Consider the following 26,034-nt stretch of genomic DNA (forward strand, 5'->3'; position numbering starts at 1 on the left):
GCCACCATGTTGAAAAGCAGGATCCTTCCTCATTATCTTCTTTAATCTCCCCAGACGATAGTTTTTAATTTTTAAATCATCATACACGAAGCTCTTTCTTTCATGTTTTCTCACGGATAGTGGCCGGGTCTCAGAACGGCAATATTTGCATGGTAAATGTAATGATCAGGAAACAGGTTAGAACCTATTAGCAGCGGGGAGCATATGTTGACAAAGTATGTGAGATCCCCCCACATTTCCTACACAACGGGGGATTCTAATCACATCGTGAAATAGCTCCTCTGCACAGTGCAAGGCTCTTGTTTAAGCCACAGCGAGTCCATTTCCTTCACTTTGATGCTTCACTGCACAACTAAGTAAACCGTTTACTTTCAGAAACTTTGGATTGCTCTACATGTGTTACGGGAATATCTGAATGCAACATGTAAAGGGACAGATGGGCAATGTTTCAATATCTTAAAGAAATGCAGCAGGAAATAATTCAGCATTTTACTACATAACATATTTTGTGATTTGTATACACAAAGCTAATAAACATAAGTGGTTCTGACATTGTCATTTGGAAGTCATATAATCCCTACAGTGCAGAAGGAGGCCATTTGGCCCATCAAGCCTGCACCATCAACAACCCCAACTAGACCCTATCCCCATAACCTCACATATTAACCCTGCTAACCTCCCTGACAATAAGGGGCAATTTAGCATGGCCAATCCACCTAACCCGCACATCTTTGGACTGTGGGAGGAAACCGGAGCACCCGGAGGAAACCTACGCAGACACGGGGAGAATGTGCGAACTCCACACAGTTAGCCAAAGCTGGAATTGAACCCGGGTCCCTGGCACTGTGAGGCAGCAGTGCCACTGTGCGGCACGGTGGCACAGTGGTTAGCACTGCTGCCTCACAGTGCCAGGGACCCAGGTTAGATTCCAGCTTTGGGTAACTGTCTGTGTGGAGTTTGCACGTTCTCCCTGTGTGCGCTCCGGTTTCCTCCCACATCGAAAGACGTGCTGGTTAGGTGCATTGGCCATGCTAAATTCTCCCTTAGTGTACCCGAACAGGCACTGGTGTGTGGTAACTAGGGGATTTTCTCAGTAACTTCATTGCAGTGTTAATGTAAGCCAACTTGTGACACTAATGAATAAACACACTTGTTTGAACTTTCTAGAACTACTGATCTGCAAGAAACAATATTTTTCGATGCAGACCAATACAAGTGACAATAATAAATTAAATCAAATCAAATCTTATAGATAAAAATTGGGAGAAATTTTATTTCACATTTCTCCACCGGAGTGTCGATATGCTGAAAATGGCACTCAGAACACCAATTTTTGATATGAGTATAATTTGAGTAATTTGTTACTATGATCCAGATCATTAGTAGTTATTATTTTTATCTATAAATCCTCCAAAAAATAGATTATCTGCATTCAAGAGAGGGAGGATATTTTAATATTTTCACACCTTGAAATTAATTACTCAACATAAATAAAGACCATTTGATACATTACCATAAAAAGATAGTGTTTAATAGCTTCTTAATTATAGTACCTAAGACCATAAATAGGACTCATTAGTATAATAAATATTGATGAACATACTAACATTAATTCATCACCTGATAACCACCTTTCTGTAAGGTATACCCCCAATTCGCTGAATGTTGATTTAGCTCGACCTATTTTCATTACCCAGTTGAACAAAAATAATGTTCGCGAGTTCTGAATTCTGAACACAGATTTTCTGTTGAACTCTGCTAATCTTATTCTCACAGTTAGAAGTCTCACAACACCAGGTTAAAGTCCAACGGGTTTATCTGGAATCACGAGCTTTCGAAGCGCTGCTCCTTCACTCACCTGATGAAGGAGCAGTGCTCCGAAAGCTCTTGATACCAAATAAACCTGTTAGGCTTTAACCTGGTGTTGTGAGACTACTTACTGTGCTTACCCCAGTCCAACGCCGGTAACTCCACATCAATCTTATTGTCCATTCAGCCCTTTGAGAACTGCCTTAAGATCTGCACCCAAGGTCAAACATACGACATCAATATCTAACTTTAGCCTGACAAGGCAGAAAACAAAGCACTTCACGGTTTTGTAGAGTCAGTCAATTTGATCACGGTGGCACAGTGGTTAGCACTGCTGCCTCACAGCGCCATTGACTTGGGTTCGATTTGGGTCACTGTCTGTGTGGAGTTTGCACGTTCTCCCCATGTCTGTGTGGGTTTCCTCCGGGTGCCCTGGTTTCCTCCCACAGTCCAAAGATGTGCAGGTTAGGGAGATTAGCCATGCTAAATTACCCCTTCATGTCCCGGGATGTGTAGGTTAAAGGGATTAGCGGGGTAAATATATGGGGTTATGGAGATAGGGCCTAGGGTGGGATTGTGATCAGTGCAGACTAGATGGGCCGAATAGCCTCTTTTTGCATTGTAGGTATTCTATGATCTTATTGTGCTCAGAATTAGAAATACATGGAAAGTGGTTTATGCAGATACTGGGGCGGGGGAGGATTGGGGGGGGGGGGCGTTAATTTTCCTCTCCCACCCGCCACAGGAGTCATTGGCAGGATGTTTGGGTTTCGGGGCGAGCAGAGCTGGATAACTCCACCCTACGTCTGTGAAACTATCTCCATAACGGAAATGCTCAGTTTGCAAAGAAACCACATGAATATGCAGTGGGCTGAATGGCCACCTCCTGTACAGCATGATTCCATGATAAATAACATTCTCGGCATTTGGAACACTGACAAATGAACAATATCGTGTCAGGGGCTGAAGTGAGAAGCTCATTCACCCACTTGCCTTAGTGACTAGGTGCAAATTGCTCCTAATGAGAAGATTCCATTAATGAACATTCTCATTCGGAGATTAAAAGGAGTCATTTAATTGGATTACCGACTTTCTTTGTCTGGTTATTATTTGGAATATGACAAAAGAAATACAGTAATTGTGTGCTCTACATTGGACTGACAGTTTTTGGTCCGAATTGTTTCAAATAAGTACAAATAAAATGCACTGACACCTTAAAATGAGCAAATATTTAGCAGGCATAAAAAAATTAGCATTAAATCACCCATAAAACGCTGCTGTCAAGAAACGCTGGCTCTGCACGCTCACTTGTGCCAACATCCCTTTTTCCATTTAATCTCTCCTGCTGTCCAATATGTCAGATAGTATAGTCTCTTTGCCCTTGCCCACTGACCACGCACACACACAAAAAACACCTCCAACAAGACTGAGCTAATACTTATCGCAGAAAGGTTATGTAATCAGTAAAGTATAATGTGGAGGTGCCGGCGTTGGACTGGGGTGGGCACAGTAAGAAGTCTCACAACACCAGGTTAAAGTCCAACAGGTTTATTTGTTATCACGAGCTTATCACGGATGAATGGGCACCGCGCGACAATCCCCAGGCAGGAGTGTTCCCTTCCTGTCGGGAACACTTCAGCAGTCACGGGCATTCAGTCTCCAATCTTCGGTTAAGCGTTCTCCAAGGCAGCCTTCAAGACATATGACAACGCAGAATCACCGAGCAGAAACTGATAGCCAAGTTCCTCACATGAGGACGGCCTCAACCGGGATCTTGGGTTCATGTCACACTATCTGTAACCCCCACCAGTTGGCCTGGGCTTGCAAAATCCCACTAACTGTCCTGGCTTGAGACAATTCACATCTCTTTAACCTGTGCTTAACCCTCTCTCCACTCGTATTGTCTGTACCTGTAAAGACTCGGTTATCTGTAAAGACTTGCATTCCAACCATTATCTTGTAATTGAGTCTGTGTCTATATATGCCCTGTTTGTGAACCAAACTCTTCACTCACCTGATGAAGGAGCAGCACTCCGAAAGCTCCTGATTCCAAATAAACCTGTTGGACTTTAACCTGGCGTTGTGAGACTTCTCACTGTAAATTATAAATAACACCAGGGTGTAGAGATGGGAAGCACCTTGAAGAGACCAAAGGTCAAAGAAGACAGGGATCAGATTGTGGTTGGGATATTGGATTAGCAATTTCAGAGGCCTGGACTAATGTTCTGGAGATATGAGTTTAAGCTTAAGCTGGCAAATTTAAATTCAATTAATTACATTTTAAAATGGCTTGAATTAAAAAGTTATCAGTCATGACGACTATGAAACTAATGGATCATCATTGCTGTTACCTGCTCCTGTAGGCCCTGAATCACATCCTTCTGTCCCATAGATTGCTTACGTTTCTCATCTATATATGATTCTCGATCTACACCAATGTGGTTGACTCTTAACTGCCCTATGGAATGGCCCAGCCAGCCACTTGTATTCTAGAAGGTGGCTTACGGCAATTTTCCTTAGGGGTAATTAGCATGGGCAATAAATGCTGGCCTCGCCAGTGATGTCCACATGCCACGAATGAATGAATAAATCAAGTTAATTTCAACATAGTTAAGTGCAAAGTATCACATGCTGTTAAGGGGAATAAGGTGGTCACATGCTACCTGGAAAATAAGAATCCAAATGCAGTAGGGGAGCGAAGGGATCTCAAAATGCAAATGCACAACTCGATAAAAGTTGTAATGCAGGTCAATAAGGTCATCACAAAAGTGAACTGAGAACTAGAGCTAAAATAAAAGCAAATCACTGCGGATGCTGGAATCCGAAACCAAAAGAGAAAATGCTGGAAAATCTCAGCAGCTCTGGCAGCATCTGTAAGGAGAGGAAAGAGCTGACGTTTTGAGTCCAAAGCTTTGACAAAGGATCGTCTGGACTTGAAACGTCAGCTCTTTTCTCTCCTTACAGATGCTGCCAGACCTGCTGAGATTTTCCAGCATTTTCTCTTTTGAGAACTGGGGCTTCTTTGTACAGGGAAATAATTTAAAAGTGGAGAAATTATGCTGAACTTGATTTGAGCCTTGGTTTGACGACACTTGCTGGATGGTGTATAGTCCTGGTTGCCACATTATAGAAAACAGCAGATGCTGCAGACTGCAATAAAGATTTACAAGGATGATGCTCGAATTGCAAGCTTAAATTAATCAACAAAGGATAATCAGGTTGTGTTTCTGCTGACGGGTGATCTGATAGACATCTTTTAAATTTATGAAAGGTTTTGATTGAGTAGATTGGACAGAAAATGAGAGCGAGAGAGCACATGCAAAACTAGAGGCTATTAACACAAGATAGTCATCCACAAACCCGGCAGTTGGAGGGAGGTAAGAAAAGCCAGATCCATTGGATAAGTAGCTGTCCAGCACTGCTTGTGGACCAGGACAAACTGCAGTGTATCTCCTGGGCCACTAAGTTTACCTGTTCTTCTCCCTTTGTGGACCAATCCCCAAACGATTTGATCTCCCCTTCACCCAGAACCATTATCCCACCAATCTTCCCTAACTCCTCCACATCCCTTGATAGCCTCCACCCTGACCTTGGTCGGGCTTCCAATTACCACCCTCCCCATCCTGACCTCTGTCTTCCCAAGGTCTTTGCCATCTCTCCAACCTCTTCTCTTTCATAGAAATCATAGAAACCCTACAGTGCAGAAGGAGGCCATTCGGCCCATCGAGTCTGCACCGACCACAATCCCACCCAGGCCCTACCCCCACATATTTACCCGCTAATCCCTCTAACCTACACATCTCAGGACTCTAAGGGGCAATTTTTTTTTTAACCTGGCCAATCAACCTAACCCGCACATCTTTGGACTGTGGGAGGAAACCGGAGCACCCGGAGGAAACCCACGCAGACACGAGGAGAATGCGCAAACTCCACACAGACAGTGACCCAAGCCGGGAATCGAACCCGGGACCCTGGAGCTGTGAAGCAGCAGTGCTAACCACTGTGCTACCGTGCCGCCTGTTTGTTTCCAGGCTGTATCAGCAGGGGCTACGAGTTGTCTGGTCAATGCTAAATGCCCCCCTGCCGCCCCAATAATCCCATCCACACAAATATCGGGGGAGTTGATGTGATGAAGTGTATGGCTGGACTAGAGAAAAAGCATATTTTTCTAGAATCCTGGACTAAAACAGGCCGTCCGGTTGAATTACAAACCAATTGTGGTCATTTATTTTCTTGAAACAAAAACAAGAACTCAACATTATTAATAACATTGCTTGCAGCCACAGTCAGTAATAAGGGATGTTCAGTCCCTGTGTCGCTTATTCTCGTCCTTGCTTTAAAAAAAAATGACCGTCCATGACTCACGTGTAAGAGAGTCAAGGAAAAATACCAGATGCGAGAGTTCTGCATTTGACCTCTGCTAAATATCTTCATTATAATTGCTTCAAAAGAATACAAAACTTTGGTTTAATCTGGACCCGAGGGAAATCAAATATACTGCACAACAGATAAAAGCCAAGTACTCTTACGCCTTTTGAATTCATTGTTCATGCTTCACATGGTTTATAAAAAGACCTTTAGAAATGACAATGACCAGAGAAGCTACATCAGTAAGGGCACGAGAGCGAAAAAAGACACAAATTATATCTCGCCGGATTTTGTTCCTCTCGACACAGCACAGCAGTGGCTAATTGGCAGCTTTACAAAAAAGCAAACTAACATAATTTCTCAAAACGCTGCATTTCCAACCAGAGCTGTAACCGTTTCTTAAACACTTCCCTCTCTCTACATATGCACTCAGGACAAAGGCTTGATTTCATGCTCATTAGGTCTCTGCCGAAGGTACATTTCTCTCCTGCTTAGTTCCCAGTTGCTGCCACCTTTCTCCACCGAGGTTTCATTTGGCTCCTGTGACTAGTTGCAACTGGAGGAAGGATTAACTGATTGTGAGCTCTCAAAGACAATTTAAACAAGACCAAATAACGTGCCCCATGGGAAGCTGCCAGAGTGGTTCAAAACATTGCAATATCAAAGGTAATGCTGTAATCATGCATAAAGGTTTACTGCTTTTCTCTGTGCATCTGGGATACTTTACTGACAAGTAGGGTAACTAGCAATAGTCATAGACTTGGCAAGAATTGGTAAGCAAAAGTGTGAAAGGATCTATGACACGTTACTTCAGATGAGTACTGATCTCACCGCATTGTCATGGCGATTAGGTAATTGGCAGTGAATTTATAATCTGGTCAAAATTGTGAAACAAACTTTGATCATTTACACATTTAGATATTCCAACCTTATAGCATGGCTGTTAAGCATTTTGTATGTTATGATTTGCTTTATAACAGCATAAAATATACAACAGCCTGACAACAAAAACAATATGGCTGGCATGTAACCACCGTTCACGCTGGTGGGATTTTCCCATCCTGCTAAAGTGAACGGAGATTGGGCTGGGCGCCAAATTCTCCGACCTCGCTGCAGCGGGAGTGTGGCGTGAATGGCTGGTAAAATTGCGCCCTATGACCGAGATCCTCATTTCAACGACAGCTCTGTAAACCTAAACTTCCTTTCGGTTCAACTATAAAAGAAGGAGACATCGACATTTTTTTTCAATTAAAGTTACCGTAATTTGAAAGGAAATATGATCACAGAATCATAGAATCCCACACTACAGAAGGAGGCCATTTGGCCCATCGAATCTGCACCGAGCACAAACCCACCCAGGTCCTATCGCCATAACCCCATGCATTTATCCTAGCTAGTCCCCCTGACACTGAGGGAGAATTTAGCATGGCCAATTCACCTAACCCGCACATCTTTGGACTGTGGGAGGAAACCAGAGCACCCGGAGGAAACCCGCACAGACGTGGGGAGAACATGCAAACTCCACACAGACAGTGACCCGAGGCTGGAATCGAACCCAGGTCCCTGATGCTGTGAGGCAGCCGCCCATAACATACAGATTCTGTCTGTATGTTATGGGTGGCAGGGTGGTACAGCAATACAGATTCTGTCTGTATATTTAATTACATAATGGTAAAGTGCATGGTCACATCTGAGGTTCCACTGTCCCCTTACAATCCAAGCATCCCCCTGTGAAGAGGTACGCAAACTGGCAGTCTTTAACGTTGGGCCACTCAGGGCTGTTTGTGGGTTCGCTCCTCAAGTTTGCTCCATAATTATTGCCGCAGTTCAACAAAACACAGCCTTCTTTAATTATTGTGAAAGGCTAATGGTTGTTCCTTTGTCATGTACCTCCATTCTGCCTAATTCGTACAACAGACATTCATGCTTATCGACAAAATGGAACCTTATTTAATGAGAACAGGCTTGCTAGTTAGGATATTAAATTTAAAGAAATTCCAAATCGAAAAACATCCACAGAATACTTTGGCATCTTGCGCGTTTCATAAAGTACCAAAAAAATTCAGAATCCTGTATCAGAGTCTGCCGCATGGGACAGAGGAAACCACAGGAAACCATCAGAAATACATAGCAGGTCAGGCAGCATCTGTGGAGATACAGACTGGGAGTAATATTCCAGGCTGGTAATCTTTATTCGCGATACAGGATCTGTACAGATTCAAAAATCATTAAAATGAGCAATGTAGATTAACAAAGTCATTATAAAGCATAAACAAGGCCCCCGGGATTCACTTTTGGAGGTACAGGATTGGGAAGCAGGGAAATTGTTCCACATACAGAGGGCCTTGGTTGGAGGTCACTGGAGGGACTGTGCACAGTTGCAATCTCCATATTGTGAAAAACATTGGAACATTGGGGGAAGTATAAAATTATTTTACTGGAGTGATACATGAACTAAGAAGTTTATGTATCAGTCATCAGGAAAGGCTGAGTGTCTGGAGTCCTTTTCTCTCTCACACACACCCACAATCCAAGCTTTCACACCCACGCTTCCACCTCTCTCACCCACACCCACATTCTCACCTCTCTCACCCACACTCCCACCTCTCTCACTCACACTCCCATCTCTCTCACTCACACTCCCACCTCTCTCACCCACATTCTCACCTCTCTCACCCACGCTCCCACCTCTCTCGCTCACACTCGCATCTCTCTCACTCACACACTCATGCTCCCACCTCTCTCATTCACACACCCTCACTCCTACCTCTCTCACCTAAGAGATGAAAGAAGTCTTTAAAATTAGCAGTCCAATAGACTAGATGCACAGAAGATATTTCCACTTGACATAGTCCAAACCAGGGGAGCATAAATTTAAGACAGACACTGATAATTCCAATAAGTAATTCAATGTAAACTTCTTCACGCAGAATTGTAAAATGTTGATAGCTCTGACACATGTAAGAAGAACCTAGATAAGTACATGAAGAAAAAAGGATAAAGGAGTAGAAGGAGAATTGGATGAGATGAGACAAGATGGGAGAGGTTCATGTAAATCTATTGGACTGAGTGACCTGGTTCTGCATCTTAGACTCTGGGCCACTTTATGAAGGTTTTTATGGATTTATGCTGCTTCTTTTCTGAGGATATGTTCTGTTCCATTGGATGGAGAGGAGTTGAAAAGCACTTTGAGAAATAAGGATAACAGTCCATTGAAAATATAGCAGCAACATGAATTCGACAATGCTGAACACATATCTTCTTTCTGGTTGTATCACAGCTTGGTATGGCTCCTGCTCTGCCCAAGGCCGCAAGAAACTACAAAAGGTCATGAATGTAGCCCAATCCATCACGCAAACCAGCCTCTCATCCATTGACTCTGTCTACGTTTCCCGTGGCCTCGGAAAAGTAGTCAGCATAATTAAGGACTCCATGCACCCCGGACATTCTCTCTTCCACCTTTTTCCGTCGGGAAAAAGATACAAAAGTCTGAGGTCACGTACCAACCGACTCAAGAATAGCTTCTTCCCTGCTGCTGTCAGACATTTGAATGGACCTACCTCGCATTAAGTTGATCTTTCTCTACATCCTAGCTATGACTGTAACACTACATTCTGCACTCTCATTTCCTTCTCTATGAACGGTATGCTTTGTCTGTATAGCACGCAAGAAACAATACTTTTCACTGTATACTAATACATGTGACAATAATAAATCAAATCAAGATATCCAAGATTTAGAATCATTTTGCCTTTATGAAATAATTATTAAATTAATAAAAGATACCTAATACAGTCAGAATTGTAAAAGTTTGCTGTTAATAGTTTTGGATTGGAATTTACTTTTAACACTTGGGGTCACTCCATCACCAGCTGTTTAGCTCGAAGGAATTGCCCACAATAAATCTCCTCCACTGGTTCACCATTGGGCATTCAATTGAAAATGAAGCCCACGGTATGATTACAAAAATATTCAGCTGAGTCTGACACCAAGAATGCATTTGGAACCAGAAGTGATGACACACATTTCTGTGCTTAACATAGAATCTAGAAGCAACAGGAGGCCATTCAGCCCTTTGAGCCTGCTCCGCCATTCACTTTGATCATGGCTGATCATCAAATTCAATATCCTGATCTCCCCTTTCCCCCATATCCCTGGATCCTTTTAGTCCCAAGAGCAATATCTAATTTCTTTTTGAAATCACGCAACACTTTGACCTCAACTACTTTCTATGGGAATGAATTCCACACATTCACCACTCTCTGGGTGAAGAAATGTCTCCTCACCTCAGTCCTAAAAGGTTTACCCCTTATCCTCAAACTATGACCTTTAGGTTTATAAAATGATGAAGGGGATAGATAGAGTGAATGTTCAAAGACTATTTCCTCGGGTGGATGGAGCTATTACAAGGGGGCATAACTATAGGGTTCGTGGTGGGAGATATGGGAAGGATATCAGAGGTAGGTTCTTTACGCAGAGAGTGGTTGGGGTGTGGAATGGACTGCCTGCAGTGATAGTGGAGTCAGACACTTTAGGAACATTTAAGCGGTTATTGGATAGGCCCATGGAGCACACCAGGATGATAGGGAGTGGGATAGCTTGATCTTGGTTTCAGATAAAGCTCGGCACAACATCGTGGGCCGAAGGGCCTGTTCTGTGCTGTACTGTTCTATGTCTATGACCCCTAGTTCTGGACTCCCCCACAACTGGGAACATTCTTTCTGAATCTACCCTGTCTAGCCCTATTAGAATTTTGTAAGTTTCTATGGGATCCCCTCTCACTCTTCTAAACTCCAGTGAATATAATCCTAACCGACTTAATCTCCCCTCATGTGCCATCCCAGGAATCAGCCTGGTAAACCTTCACTGTACTCCCTCTATAGCAGGGGCAACCTTCCTCAGATAAGGAAAACTGCACACAATACTCCAGGTGTGGCCTCACCAACGCCCTATACAATTGCAACACAACATCCTATTCCTGTACTCAAATCCTCTCAGTATGAAGGCCAACATACCATTTGCCTTCTTTACTGCCTGCTGTGCCTGTGCCTTGGCTTCCTGTCCCTCTTATTGCTCTATGGTTTCAATGGTGCAAGGTACAAGGAAACCAGTTCAGAAAGACATAGCATCTGTGATCAGTGGCCGTATCTTTAATCATGAGAGTGGCTACATTATAATTCGTTGTTAAAATGTAATAAAGGATTGTTTCCATGATCAATACTTGAAAGTAACACCCTGGCCTGAGCTTATTCTCGAGTACACTCCTTTCAATGACTGTCACATTTCAGGCTCTTTGCCCCTTTTCTCAGAAAGAGTGGCAAAGAAATTCTCTTTTTAAAAAACCGGGTTAGAAAATGTTTTAAGCCAATTTTTGGGAGCGGGCATTGCAATTTGTGATCTGCCTGCACTCACACAGATCAAGTTGGGGACCACACAATTTTCACCTACCTGCCTTTGCTGTATAATTTCTAAGTTGTCCTGACTGATTTGATTTGATTTATTATTGTCACATGTATTAAGACACAGTGAAAAGTATTGTTTCTTGCGCGCTTTATAGACAAGGCATATCGTTCATACAGTACATAAGGGAGAAGGAAAGATGAGAGTGCAAAATGTAGTGTTACAGTCATAGTTAGGGTATAGAGAAAGATCAACTTTATATGTGGTTGGTCCATTCAAAAGTCTAATGGCAGCAAGGAAGAAGCTGTTCTTGACTCGGTTGGTACGTGTCCTCAGACTTTTTTATCTCTTTCCCGACGGAAGAAGGTGGAAGAGAGTATGTCTTGATTTGATTCATTATTGTTACATGTATTGGGACACAGGGAAAAGTATTGTTTCTTGCACGCTATACAGACAAAGCATACCGTTCATAGAGAAGGAAAGGAGAGAGTGCAGAATGTAGTGTTACAGTCATAGCTAGGGTGTAGAGAAAGATCAACTTAATATGTGGTTGGTCCATTCAAAAGTCTAATGGCAGCAGGGAAGAAGCTGTCCTAGAGTTGGTTGGTACATTATCTCAGACTTTTGTATCTTTTTTCCCGACGGAAGAAGGTGGAAGAGAGAATGTCTGGGGTGCATGGGGTCCTTAATTATGCTGGCTGCTTTTCTGAGGCAGCGGGAAGTGTAGACAGAGTCAATGGATGGGAGGCTGCTTTGAGTGATGGCCATCTCTCACCTCTAAGCTGTTTGTTGGAGGGGTGGGGGGGAGGGAAGGTGGGGTCAGCACTGTTCCCAGTTAGCTGGTCCATGCAGCCTGCTTCTCTCAAAGCCTCTACTCTATTAAAGTAGCACATCTGTAGTCAGGCCTGACAGAAAATCAGCTTGCGAGATTGGGAAGATGTTTCAGCAGACAAGGGTGAGGGTGAGGGCTTGCTGACTAACTGCCTCCACTGGATGCTCCCGAGAGCGAGACGGACTCCAGGAAGAAGGAAATATTTCTCCAGTGGGTGCCTTTAAGTGAATTGTGGGTTCTCGTAGGAATAAACATTATAATCAGAGTTAAGTTCCTTTGGACATTTCTTTCCTGGAAAATCCAAGGTGCAAGTTGGAATACTGTTCTGCACACGTGCAGTGCTGTGCCTTCCTGGCTGAAGTAACTTACAAAACAAAATACATCACAAAATAGAAGAGAAATGCTGTCTACATTGAAATTAAACGGCAATCACCAATCTCTCTCCCTTCTTAGGCCATTGCTCAGATTGGGGATCACTTGCTTCCATCCCGGTTTGATGGCCGAGAAGACCAATGCTTGAACGTTAGGCTCTCCCAGATGTGGAGCGCTCAGACAGAGAAGCTGTTTGAAGGTTCTTTGCCTGCTCTTGCCACCTTGAGTTTATCAACAAAGTCTCTCTGTGTCTGGCACCTTCCTGAACAACCTTCTCCAATTTTTCTGAATGGCCGTGCGTGGTTGTAGATGTTGGACCTCTGCAGGGATGATTCAAGGACATCCCAAAAGCAATTTGCTTCATGTGATTGGGCTAGGCTCTCTCAATGGCCACAGTGGCACAGTAGTTAGCACTGCTGCCTCACAGCACCAGGGACCCAGGTTCAATTCCGGCCTTGGGTCACTGTCTATGTAGAGTTTGCACGTTCTCCCCATGTCTGCGTGGGTTTCCTCCGGGTGCTCCTATTTCCTCCCACAGTCTGAAAGATGTGCTGGTTAGGTTGATTGGCCGTGTTAAGTTGTCCCTTAGTGTCAAGGGGTTAGCAGGGTAAATATGTGGGGTTGCGGGAATAAGGCCTGGGTGGAATTGTGGTCGGTGCAGACTCGATGGGCCAAATGGCTTCCTTCTGCACTGTAGGGATTCTGTGATTCTACCTCACCTGCCACAGAATTGAACAAGAGGCAGACTTACGGGCTCAAAACTTAATCAGAACATTGCAGTGTCAGCCTCCTGCAGGGTGGGTTTTGCACTCTGTATTTTTCACCCAAACAAGCCCTGGGACTGGGAAAACAATTTTACCCAGGTATTGTACAATAGCAAATACTGTGTCCCTCGCTGACAGACTCCAAAATGACCTCATTCAGCGGAAAGCTCCACAATTCAATAGCTTGCTGAGTAAAGAAATGGTTCTTCTCTTCGCAGGCTTCAACACCTTTCTTGCAAACAAATCCCATTCATTTGGACATTCTTCTTGGAAAAAACCATAAGACTTTGGAGCAGAAATAGGCCATTTCGCCCATCGAGGCTGCTCCGCCATTCAATCATGGCTGATATTTTTCTCATTCCCATTCTCCTGCCTTCTTCCCGTAACCCTTGATCTCCTTATTGATCAAGAACCTATCTATCTCTGTCTCTATCTATCTCAATGACCTGGTCTCCTCTGTGGAAATGAGTTCCACAGATTCACCACTCTCTAGCTGAAGAAATTACTCCTCATCTCAGTTTTAAAGGAGCACTAAGATTCTGCCCTCGAGTTCTAGTCTCTCCCACTGGTGGAAACATCTTCTCCACGTCCACTCTATCCAGGCCTCTCAGGATTCCTGTAAGTTTCAGTTAGATCCTGTTTGCTTCAGAATTTTATGACCAAACAAATTGTGAGTTCTCTGAGTGCAACTGAACACCTCTTGTCGATTCACAGTGCTGCTGACCAGACCATGGGAGCCATTGTCAAAACAACATGAAACAGCACAACTGGACATCATAAAAGTGAAGGTGCAAAACAGCAATGATGTACAGCAACATGCAATAGTAACGGAGAACAGAAATTGGGAACTTCAGCCCTAAAAACTGTGCAAATTATAACAAAACGACTTAAAGTGGGGGAACTCAGATTGGGGATTCCAGCATATTCACACAGGTTTTTAAAAAAATAGCTTTGAAATGGTATGCAGTCGAGATGCTGATAAGCTAGCTTCCAGGTTGCTTTCCCTCTGGACTGTAGGCAATAAGCAATTTGTTAACCTGTCTTGGCAGTCGAGAAAAAAGATTCAAAAGCATCGGATTGGAAAGCTTTTAATCCCTTTCTGGCTGTGAGAAGGAGATAAAACACAGAGGCAAAGACACAAGCAATTGGTCCGGTTTTTCTTTTCAAACAGTAAGATGCAAGGCAGTCGAGTCCAGAGAGGCTGAGACTTTGGAGGTTAGAAATACAACGAGAACAGTAAGGAGCAATCTTCTTTCAGTCAATTTAGACAGCCAATGAATGTGTGGAAATACACAGTATTCTTTCATTTGTATTATTACACAATGATAAATTGCACTTGAACCCACGCCAATGGCGTAATTCTGCAACACTCTCTTGCCATCTGACCAGCCTCCTCACAACTATTATACTCATCAATAATGTGAAACAAGAGATCCTATCAAATAATATCAGCTTCTATCTCACCGCCTCCCTGTTCTATCTGCCAATTGAAATGTATATTTGCAAACATGTTTCAGTAAATTAGTCACACTCCATAAACGGTCACAGGCACCTCCCTCCTTTAGAGAGGCAGACCATTGGTTATATAGTTTTAGGGACAACACCTCATGTCAAGCTTGAGGCAAGGCAAGGGAACAGGGCTCCAAAGACTGCCATAGCTGGGATGGGAATCGAACCCATGCTGTTGGGGTTATTCTGCATCACATTTTAGCCATCAAACCAACTGAGCTAACTGACTAGATATTCCGTAACATCTCCTGGTACACTAGTACACATGTAGACAGAAACAGTGCGAGCCAACCATACAAGTCAGATGTTCAGACTGCTTTCTTGTGGCACTGGATCCAAGTCCTTGGAGCTAAGCTGTTGGTATTGGCGGCAGTGGCTTTTCCCCCACAGTCTTCACAGTGTTTGTCGGGTGGGCCACATTATATGTAGAGAACCCATTATTCTCTGCCTGTCGAACTCCTGCACTAAGCGCTGTGCTGGGGAATCGTGTAACCCATGCTCCCTCCTGTTGCACCATAACCAATCATCCTTTTCCCAGGATAGACTCTCCCCAGCCACTTCTGACACCTAGCCCAGCCAAAAAGTCACTGGCCCTTGCAGAGGTCCAGGCTAGCTTCCAATAGCACAGGCTAACTTGAGTACGTGCTAAAGTCTCTGCATTCTGACCACTCTGCTCAGGTATACAGCCACTCAAAAGCATGATTAACACTGGCTGCATGTTGCAAGCATGGAAGTGAACAGATGGCTCAAGGTTTGTGCTGACTGCATTGGAAGCAACAGGCGCAGGTAAATCATGTGTGTGGTATATTTTTTGAACATCAATTGCTTTCATTTCAACTACTTGATCTGGATGTTTTTGACTGAAATTTCACTGAAAAAGCTCAATCGTGGTGGCAAAATGGCCGCAGTCTCATGTGTACATTTCATCACATGGGACAGCAAGGTGGCACAAAGCAGGTGGCACGGTGGCACAGTGGTTAGCACTGCTGCCTCACAGCAGCAGGGACCTGAGTCCGATTCCCGGCTTGGGTCACTGCCTGCACATTCTCCACACGTCTGTGTGGGTTTCCTCCGGGTGCTCCGGTTTCCTCCCACAGTCCGAAACACGTGCTGGTTAGGTGCATTGGCCATGCTAAATTCCCCCTCAGTGTACCCGAACAGGCGCCGGAGTGTGGCGACTAAGGGATTTTCACAGTAACTTCATTGCAGTGTTAATGTAAGCCCCTACTTGTGACAATAATAAATAAACTTAAATGTGCAAAAATGATATGATAGAGATATCATTGCCTGGTGCAGGATTGGGATCTGTGGGATCTATCTTCAGTTCTGAAATGCAGTCATGATCAATAACCTCTTCAAAGTGAATCGTTATCAAATAATTTAAACATTTTTGCAGCTTCAGTCAGCCTCAGAGGTGAATGAAGTTTGCATAAATACACAAAAAGCACTTGCCATTTCTGTCAGGGATTTTTTGTTTTGTTTAACCAAATTATCAAAAGCTGACAAGCTAATTTATAAAATTATATGGTTGTTATTTATTCAATACAAGAGGGATACACAACATCGAGGCTGCATTAGGCTCTCTCTGATCTGTTCCACGGTCATTTTTGTCTTTGCAGAAGAACTGGAGCGGCACGGTGACACAGTGGTTAGCACTGCTGCCTCACAGCGCCACGGACCTGGGTTCGATTCCCGATTTGGGTCACTGGCTGTGTGGAGTTTGCACGTTTTCCTCCGTGTCTGCGTGGGTTTCCTCCGGGTGCTCCGGTTTCCTCCCACAGTCCAAATGTCGTGCTGGTTAGGTGCATTGCCCTAAACAGGTACCGGAGTGTGGCAACTAGGGGAATTTCACAGTAACTTCATTGCAGTGTTAATGTAAGCCTTATTTGTGACTAATAAATACATTTTATTTTAACTAGGCCATTGGTGGAGACTCAAAAAAATATGCCATGGTAGACTGCATTGGTGGAGAAACCAATTAATTTTACATTGTAATTACAAGTCACATTTTATTTGAAACGTTGTGCACTTGGATTAAGCTCCGGTTACTTTCACGATCGCAAAAATGAAACACATTTTTGTTTTCTCGTCGCCTTGTGGCTGTGAAGAGATTGCATTGCACCTTTGGTGCTTTGGAAATGTGTTTGGGCCCCCAAGTTGTTGCCTTCCCGTTTGCAGGCGAGCTTTGGGGAGTGATGACAGTGGCATTAGTCAGTGAGCTGTGTGTTGCACAAGGATTAGAATTGATTACATTTGTTTGAGATTCATTGATTTTGAAACGTATTGTTAATTGGGAAATAATGATTGAGTCTTTAAAGTGCAAGTCCATCCTAATTAGCTGAAAGGTCAATTATCACTCAAGTGACTTTATGGTTTTGTGCTACTGAGGAAAGTGCCTGGTCTTGGAACAAGGTCTGATTCACAAGTGTTTCTCATAATTACACAATGTTGTTGAACCCACATTTCCACAAACTGAGTATACTCCAACTCTGGCATCACAGTGAAGCGGAACCTAGTCTGATTTATTATTGACAGATGTATTGGTATACAGTGAAAAGTATTGTTTCTTGCGCGCTATACAGACAAAGCATACCGTTCATAAAGTACATAGGGGAGAGGGAAAGGAGAGAGTGCAGAATGTAGTGTTACAGTCATAGTTTGGCTGTAGAGAAAAGATCAACTTAATGCAAGGTAGGTCCATTCAAAAGTCTGATGGCAACAGAGAAGAAGCTGTTCTTGAGTCGGTTGGTACGTGACCTCAGACTTTTGTACCTTTTTCCCGACGGAAGAAGGTGGAAGAGAGAATGTCCAGGGTGCGTGGGGTCCTTCATTATGCTGGCTGCTTTTCCGAGGCAGTGAGAAGTGTAGACAGAGTCAATGGATGGGAGGCTGGTTTGCGTGATGGATTGTGCTACATTCATGACCTTTTGTAGTTTCTTGTGCTCTTGGGCAGAGCAGGAGCCATACCAAGCTGTGATACATCTGGAAAGGGTGCTTTCTATGGTGCATCTGTAAAAATGGTAGTGGACATGCTGAATTTCCTTAGCCTCCTGAGAAAGTGGAGGTGTTGGTGGGCTTTCTTAACTATAGTGTCGGCGTGAAAGGTTGTTGGTGATCTGGACACCTAGAAGCCTGAAGCTCTTGACCATTTCTACTTTGTCCCCATTGATGTAGACAGGGGCATGACCCCCACTACAATTCCTGTGCTAAACTTGGCGTGTATTGAGGGAGCCATCCATAAGACTTTCCCTGGATTGTAGTACAACACTGGAACTGGATATGCCAGCAGTGGGAGGATTTCACCCTCAAGCTGACCAACTCAGGTCAGAGTGTAAACACCCATTTCTGTAGCGAGTGTCAGTGGTGCAGAGCTGTGAAAAAGACCCTTTGACAAAGGGTCATCTGGACTCGAAACGTCAGCTCTTTTCTCTCCTTACAGATGCTGCCAGACCTGCTGAGATTTTCCAGCATTTTCTCTTTTGGTTTCAGATTCCAGCATCCGCAGTAATTTGCTTTTATCCAGTGCAGAGCTGTGGGTGGCTTTACAATTTCTCAAGATACTAGAGGCCTAAGTTTCACTCATCTGACAACATCAAACCAATTTACAATTTAGAATCACGGCGAGTTAATAATCTTGCTTGTATTTTGTGCATTTTGGCACTCAGGCTAAAGAAATGTCACAATGACAGGACATTGAAAGAGTGTAAACTAATGCCAATAACAGAAAGAAGATACCTGGTTTGGAACAGGCAGTGTAAATTGGCTTTCCAAATCTGCTGCAAGCTAGGGTTGAATTCGCTCTCAGCTCACTGTTCACTTCGGCTCAACTGCTAACAACATTTAAAGTGAAGCTGGTGATGGGGCATAACTTAGTGGTGGGGTAAAACAGAAGGCTTCTCATTGGACCTTGTACTTGAACAGGGGTGCAGGAGTTAGGAAATTGATCCAATAATTTTCCAATATGCAATACAGCAAGAAAATTATTCGGGTTAAACGTGAAATCTGCAGCTAAAGCAGACATGGAAATGAATACAATAATATGACAATAATATGGGTTGTCCAGACTCGAAACGTTGGCTCTATTCTCTCTCCATAGATACTTTTGGACCTGCTGAGATTTTCCAGCATTTTCTGTTTTTGAATCCAATAGTATCATCTCACGACAACGACAGTACAACTTTAAACACTGCTCATGCCAAGGAATGAAAAACTGAAAAGTAATTTGAGGGTGCTGTTGTGTGTCATGTGATATATTTGGACGGCACGATGGCATAGTGGTCAGTACTGCTGCCTCACAGCACCAGAGTCCCAGGTTCAATTCCGGCCTCGGGTCATTGTCTGTGTGGAATCTGCATGTCCTCCCCGTGTCTGCCTGGGTTTCCTCCGGGTGCTCTGGTCTGCTCCCACAGCCCAAAGATGTGTGGGTTAGGTTGATTGGCCATGCTAAATTTTTCCTTCAGTGTTGGGGGATTAGCGAGTTAAATCCGTGGGATTATGGGCTTAGGGCCTGGGTGGGATTGCTGTTGGTGCAGGCTTGATGGGCCGAATGGCCTCCTTCTGCACTGTAGGGATCCTATGATTCTATAAAAGTCACACAAATTCCAAATGAATTAACATATCCTCTGATTATTTTAGCTGCATCTTTACCCACTATTAATCCTTGTTTTCAAACAGTATTATACTTAGCTCCTTTGGGTTTTAGGGGCTGAGACACACCTACATGTTAAAAAGCTTTTTTTCATCCTAGTTTGGCAACATGTCTACTTTAGGGAATAACAAACTCCAAACTGTGAAATGTAATCTTTAGATGTATAAAATATTGAATGTTTCTGACATAATAACAGTAGCTGATGTACATTCATTACTTGGGCAAGAGTTCGAAATGAGAAAAAGCAAAATGTCACAACTGTAGACTCCAGGAAGAGCCAAAGGGCTGCAAACCCAGCAGCAATCAGCAACTCATCACCCTTCAACAAAACAAAACCTAATCAAATTGAGGAATGGTTTTTAAAATTATACATTACTATCCATCGGAGGAGTGTTTCACGACAGACAAAATAATTGTGGCTAAATAAAGGGTCAAAGAAAAACAAATTATTTATTTCAACATTTATTCACTCGAAGTACAAACAGGACAAAATTTCATGCCCTGAGCAACCTGTCTCACACCGAAACCTAAGCAAATGCAGCGTTGATTATTTTGCAATGATCTGCTAGCGTGGATCAATATTGGAATTTAACTTCCATTTTAGCAGATAAGAAGTGATTTGGATTTGTGGCTTAAATGGAGAATGCTTTTAAAATTACCCTGAGGCATCACGTTCGTTGTAGAACATTAGACTTCAGTGTTCAAGATTTAAACAAGGTTCGCTGCCTCAAATGTTTTTTTTTGAACCCAGTTAGATTCAGGCCCTGGTGGAAATTCCTGGGTCAGGCTACGTGACAATATTCTGTGGAAGCACCCTGCATTATATTGGGGAAGAGGGAAGAAACCACATCAGTCAATGTGAACCAGCATTTATGGAAGATATTAGCACTGGCCATCGAATACTTTTGATTGAAAGAGATGTCAGGAGTGTGCCAGCAGCGTAGAAGCCACCAGCATTCGACTGGATGGGAATCCCAAAATCAATGTTTTTTTAAAGTTTAAAATTAAAGTTTATTAGTGTCACAAGTAGGCTTACATTAACACTGCAATGAAGTTACTGTGAAAATCCCCTAGTTGCCACACTCTGGTGCTTGTTCGGGTAACACTGAGGGAGAATTTAGCATGGCCAATGCACCCTAACCAGCACGTCTTTCTGACTGTGGGAGGAAACCGGGGCACTCGGAGGAAACCCACGCAGACACGGGGAGAATGTGCAGACTCCACACAGACAGTGACCCAAGCCGGGAATCGAACCCGGGTCGCTGGCAGTTGTGGACAGACCAAAAAGAAATACATCATCCTGCTAAAAGGAAATGCATTGGGGTAGACCAAGGTGGTACTAGTCAGGGAAGACATACACGTGTTAATGTTAGAACAGAGGCCGAGGGAACAAACAGTCAAACATACAGAAAGAATCTTCAAAGGGAAACAATGATATAATTGGCAACCTTTTGTGGAGGCAGTGGGCATTATCATGTGACTCTAGAGCTGCAGCAATGTGGTTGACTCTCAACTGCCCTTCAAGGGCAACTAGGGATGGGCAATAAATGCTGGCCAGCCAGCGACGCCCATGTCCCACGAATGAATAAAAAGAAAGAGACATAGCAACTAAGAAGCTAAAGATGCAGAAAAGAGCGAATGAGAGGAAAGAGCGAAGGAAAGAGGAGAGGGAAAGAGCAGGCAGAGCCGAAGAGAGAGTTTCAAAGGGAATTAGAAATGTAGAAGTCAGCAATGGAAGAAGGGAGAAAGACATAGAGGCATGAAATTAAACTGCGACAAATGGCAGCAGGTACAGAGCTGAATGAGGAGGAAAGTGGTTCAAGGCAGAAAGCCCAGGGGGAAGTGTTCAGATATGTATAAACTCTCCCAAAATTCACTGAAAAGGAAGCTGAGACTTTCCTTTGTGCTTTTGAATAAGTAGCTGGTATGGCCACAAGACATGTGGACCCTGCTTGTACAGACTAAACTGACTCTGTTTCTCCCTCCACAGAAGCTGTCAGACCTGCTGAGATTTTCCAGCATTTTCTGTTTTTGTTTCAGATTCCCGCATCCGCCGTATTTTGCTTTTATCTAAATTTGTAGATTGGGCTGGTGAAGTATATGCATCTCTCTCTGAGGAAAGGTTGTGGAAGCGGTAGGCAGTATCCATCTAACAGCCTGAAGTGCAGAGTTCAGCCAGCAGCTTGTAAGCCTGCGCTGGTTAGCAGAGCAGAAGCAAGACTGCAGAAACCTTTGTGGAGGCAGCTAAAACCCATATCTTCGCTGAACCAAGAAGAGACATTCCTCAGAATAACTATTCAATAGTAAACAGTGTGGTAATTATAAGCTGGCCTTTACTTCTAGACCTATTGGATTGGATGTTGCTTGGGAAGAGGAAATCCTGAAAGAGTTCAGATCTTGTAAACATATTTTGGATTAGAAAAATAATTTCTTTTTAAACCATGCAGGTGTGTTTAATAGTTTTATAAGTAACCGTCTTAGATCATTATAGACCTGTTTGTGTACATGTGTATTTTCTTTATTGGAATAAATAGTCTTTAATAAGTGTTATACTGTGACAGGGCTGGTTACTGTTCTCACTGGATATTACATGTCCCCTTACAACACTCCTGTAAACAAAACTATACACCACCAGGAACCAGTGTTTCCATGTTATGACATCCTTGGAGTTAACATCAGCCGGGTTTGTGACAGCTGTTTGGGATGAAGCAGGAACAGGGAAGAAGCACAGTAAAACATGACGGGAAGATTAGGGAACAATCTTGAAAACTTATTTTTCGGTTAAACGCCTCATAAATTAGCAGTGACACAAGTACAACATCTCAACATCTACCTGACTAATATATTTCCAACACAACTACACAGAGGACGCACAAAATATTTTTTCCAATAAACCTGCTTCCCTTTGGACCCAGGCAATTGTACCTTCATAGAGTGAAGCTAGATCCCTTTCTGTTGCATTGCAGTTCTCAAGTTGAAGCACAAAAGTGTGTGTGTGCGTGTGTGTTTTAAGAATTTAACAGGACCCCTGCTCGTCTCTCTTTCTCTCTCTGAAGCACTTTCTCCTGAAGGGAAGTATTGTGCGTTACAAGCAAATGCGTGTTACATTTGAACATTTACTGCAAAGAACTTCAAGTAATTTCTGCATCTGTGAACTGCAGCAGTTTACATTGGGAAATAAGCCTGAAGTCCGTACATTTTGACAGACAGCGTAAAGTTTGGTTTGATACAGAAAAATAGTTGAGGGAGTATAAACTTGGGGATCTATTTCTATTAATGATGTAAATAAATAGTTCAGTAAATGCAATTTCTAATGAAGTTAGACCTCGGATCAATAATATGGAGTGCAAATAATTATAGTATTTTCAACATCTTCACTGAATAATTGCAAGTATCACAGGACACTATTGCTTACCTCGTGTAAACGCTCCTTTAGGCTCTTTTGCCAGAGATTTTGAACAACAGAGATATACTTCTTGTCTGTGACATAACAGTTTGCCAGCAGGACGTTGCTTAGATTCGTTTCACTTTTCATCGCTTGAAGAACTTTCTGGACGTGGCTCAGAGAAAGTGCTGCTTCAGATTTGACACCTCCTTTGCTAAGTTGCATGGTACACGGGATCAGTCCAATCTGACCTGCACAAAATATCTCATCTCCAACCTAAGAGGGGAAATAAAGGGAATTAACAATGTGCCGATCTCTACCAACAGTCATGAGATATTTCAAAATATTTCAACAAATTTACATTAAAACCAGGCTGCAGAGGTACAATCGTTATAAATATTTAATGTACATACACACATAAACGCAGGTCATAAAGGGATAGATGATTCATGTTGTTTAGAAATCTATGTCCAACCGTCGAGATGAAGATTGCAAGGAAAAATGAGCACCCTCAACCACGTCAGCCATGTGACTGAAGCATCATTTATCCCTAACTTCATTAACCAAACTGCACCCAAGCTTTCTATTCAACAAGGTACAGAGAGAGAAATAAGTTCAAAATATGTGAGGAAAACCTTTTCCAAGTACTTTGGGCTACAAATGTTTTCAGCATTTGCACTAAAATATGAACCCAATTAATTGAGGTGTGCAACCAAAAGAGAAAATGCTGGAAAATCTCAGCAGGTCTGGCAGCATCTGTAAGGAGAGAAAAGAGCTGAGTCCAGATGACCCTTTGTCAAAGCTAAATTTTACCTCCCCCCCGCCGCCCCACCCCACCCCACATCCTCATCTGTCACAGCTTACCCTTTGATTTCAGCTTCTCTGCCGTTTGGCCATTCACCCCCGTTATTCTCTCTATGGACTGCCATTCCTTTTCCCCTGATTTCTGTGGCTATGACTATTTTTCATTCCCTCACCCTGCAGTGTAAATATCTCCCACTTTCTGTGCCTTCTACCTTTGACAAAGGGTCATCAGGATTCGAAACGTCAGCTCTTTTCTCTCCTTACAGATGCTGTCAGACCTGCTGAGATTTTCCAGCGTTTTCTCTTTTGGTTTCAGATTCCAGCATCCGCAGTAATTTGCTTTTATTAATTGAGATATGCACCTTATTTCCAAGCATTTGCAATGTTCTTTGACAGTCTGGCTTAATAACATCAGCTCGTTTGGGAGAGGTTAAAAAAAACAAGTAACTGGTGAACTTTGTTTACGAGGATGAATAGCGTTGAGGCAAGGAATTGTTATGGACTAGAATTCGCCAACCGCGCCCGCGGCTGAGATTCTCCAGTCCCGCTGCAATGAATGGAGATTTGGTTAAGTGTCAAATTCTCCGTTCTCGCTGGCAGCAGTGGTGAGGCGTCCAACATCAGAGAATTCTGACCATGGGCTTAAAACCATAGATTATTAGCTGATATGTAGCTGGGCAGGTCATAAAAGTTGTAAGAAAAGCTGCTTAAAGTGTTTATATAGAAAAATAAAAAAAGTTGGTGAAAATTAGTACCATTTATTTGAACTAATTGTGATGAAAGGTGAAGGCACTTGGAAGCCAAGTGTGATTTGTACGTATACACGCGCATTTGGTTCTTAAAAACCACTTCATTCTTTCCACTTTTTCAATAGAATTTTTAAATTAAACCTATAAATCAAATGCAGAAGGATTAGCATTCTCACAGTGGTATATCCATGAAGTACTCAACGAGAAATATTTTGTTGCGTTTATTTTATTAAGTTTAGGCATGGGCCAGTCTTGTTCTTTATCACGTTGCATAAATCCACTCTCAGATGCTATTTAGGAAGATAGAAATCGGAGCAAGGGTGGACCATTCGCACCTTTCGACCCTGTTCTGCTATTAATATCATGATGTGGAGTTGCCGGCGTTGGACTGGGGTGGGCACAGTAAGTAGTCTCACAACACCAGGTTAAAGTCCAACAGGTTTATTTGGTAGCACGAGCTTTCGGAGCGCCGCTCCGAACTTTAACCTGGACTTTAACCTGGTGTTGTGAGAGTACTTACTATTTAATATCATGGCTGATACTGCACCTCGATACCAGCTTCCCACATTATCCTCATATCCTTCAGGATCCAAAATCTTTTCGATCTCAGTCTTGCATATACACAATGACTGAATTTCTATCGCTCTCTGAGCTAGAGAGTTCAAAAGATATACAACTCTGAGTGAAGACATTTCACTTCATATCCCAAATGGCAGAGTCTTTATTTTGAGATCTAGTTCTAGATGCCCTGACTGGGGAAACAGCTCTCAGCAACTACCTTGTGAAGTCCCTTAAGAATGTCACATGTTTCACTGAAATCGCTTCCAATTCTTCTAAACTCCAGGGATTCTAGGCCTGGTGTACTCAATCTCCCCTCATAGGACAACCTCAGTACAGTGAATCTTATCAAATGTTTTTTTGAAAATCCAAATACACTACATCCACTGGTTTCCCCTTATCTAACCTGCAAGTTACAATCTCAAAAACTCGGAAATTTACATTATCTTGACATGATTTTCTAAATGGCCTGTTACCAAGTCCCCAGTAATATTTTCTAGTAACTTCCCTGCTATTTATGTCACTAACTGGCTTATAGTCCCCTGCTTTCTTCTTTTTTTTGACCTGTTGCTACCTTCCAATCTGTGGGAAGTGTTCTAACATCAGAATTCTGGAAGATCAAATAAACAAGAATATAACAACTGGGACCTGGAGGAGGCCATTCAGCCCCTCGAGCCTGCTTCACCATTCAATACGATCATGGCTGATCTCATCTTGGCCTCAACTCCACTTTTCTGCCCGTTCTCCACAATCCTTCAACCTCATCACTGATTAAAAATCAATGTCCCAGCATCCACCGCACTCTGGGGTATTCCACAGATTCACCACCCTTTGAG

General features: G+C 43.0%; 2 protein-coding genes across 3 annotated transcripts in view; both read right to left on the reverse strand.

Annotated features, from left to right (window-relative positions):
• aqr (aquarius intron-binding spliceosomal factor) overlaps positions 1–26,034 on the reverse strand; it is a 255,999-nt gene that overhangs the window by 173,540 nt on the left and 56,425 nt on the right. The gene's annotated exons all lie outside the window — the stretch shown is intronic.
• dph6 (diphthamine biosynthesis 6) overlaps positions 1–26,034 on the reverse strand; it is a 251,929-nt gene that overhangs the window by 34,468 nt on the left and 191,427 nt on the right. For both annotated transcript variants that reach the window (XR_013499972.1, XM_078233271.1), the window contains exon 13: positions 23,118–23,363. Coding sequence is in view for 1 of the 2 variants with exons in the window: in XM_078233271.1 (XP_078089397.1) it covers positions 23,118–23,363 (246 nt within the window). In the remaining variant the exon portion in view is untranslated. The remainder of the gene's footprint in view (positions 1–23,117; positions 23,364–26,034) is intronic.

This window comes from Mustelus asterias, chromosome 18 (assembly GCF_964213995.1).
Source record: "Mustelus asterias chromosome 18, sMusAst1.hap1.1, whole genome shotgun sequence".
Classification (NCBI taxonomy): Eukaryota; Metazoa; Chordata; class Chondrichthyes; order Carcharhiniformes; family Triakidae; genus Mustelus; species Mustelus asterias.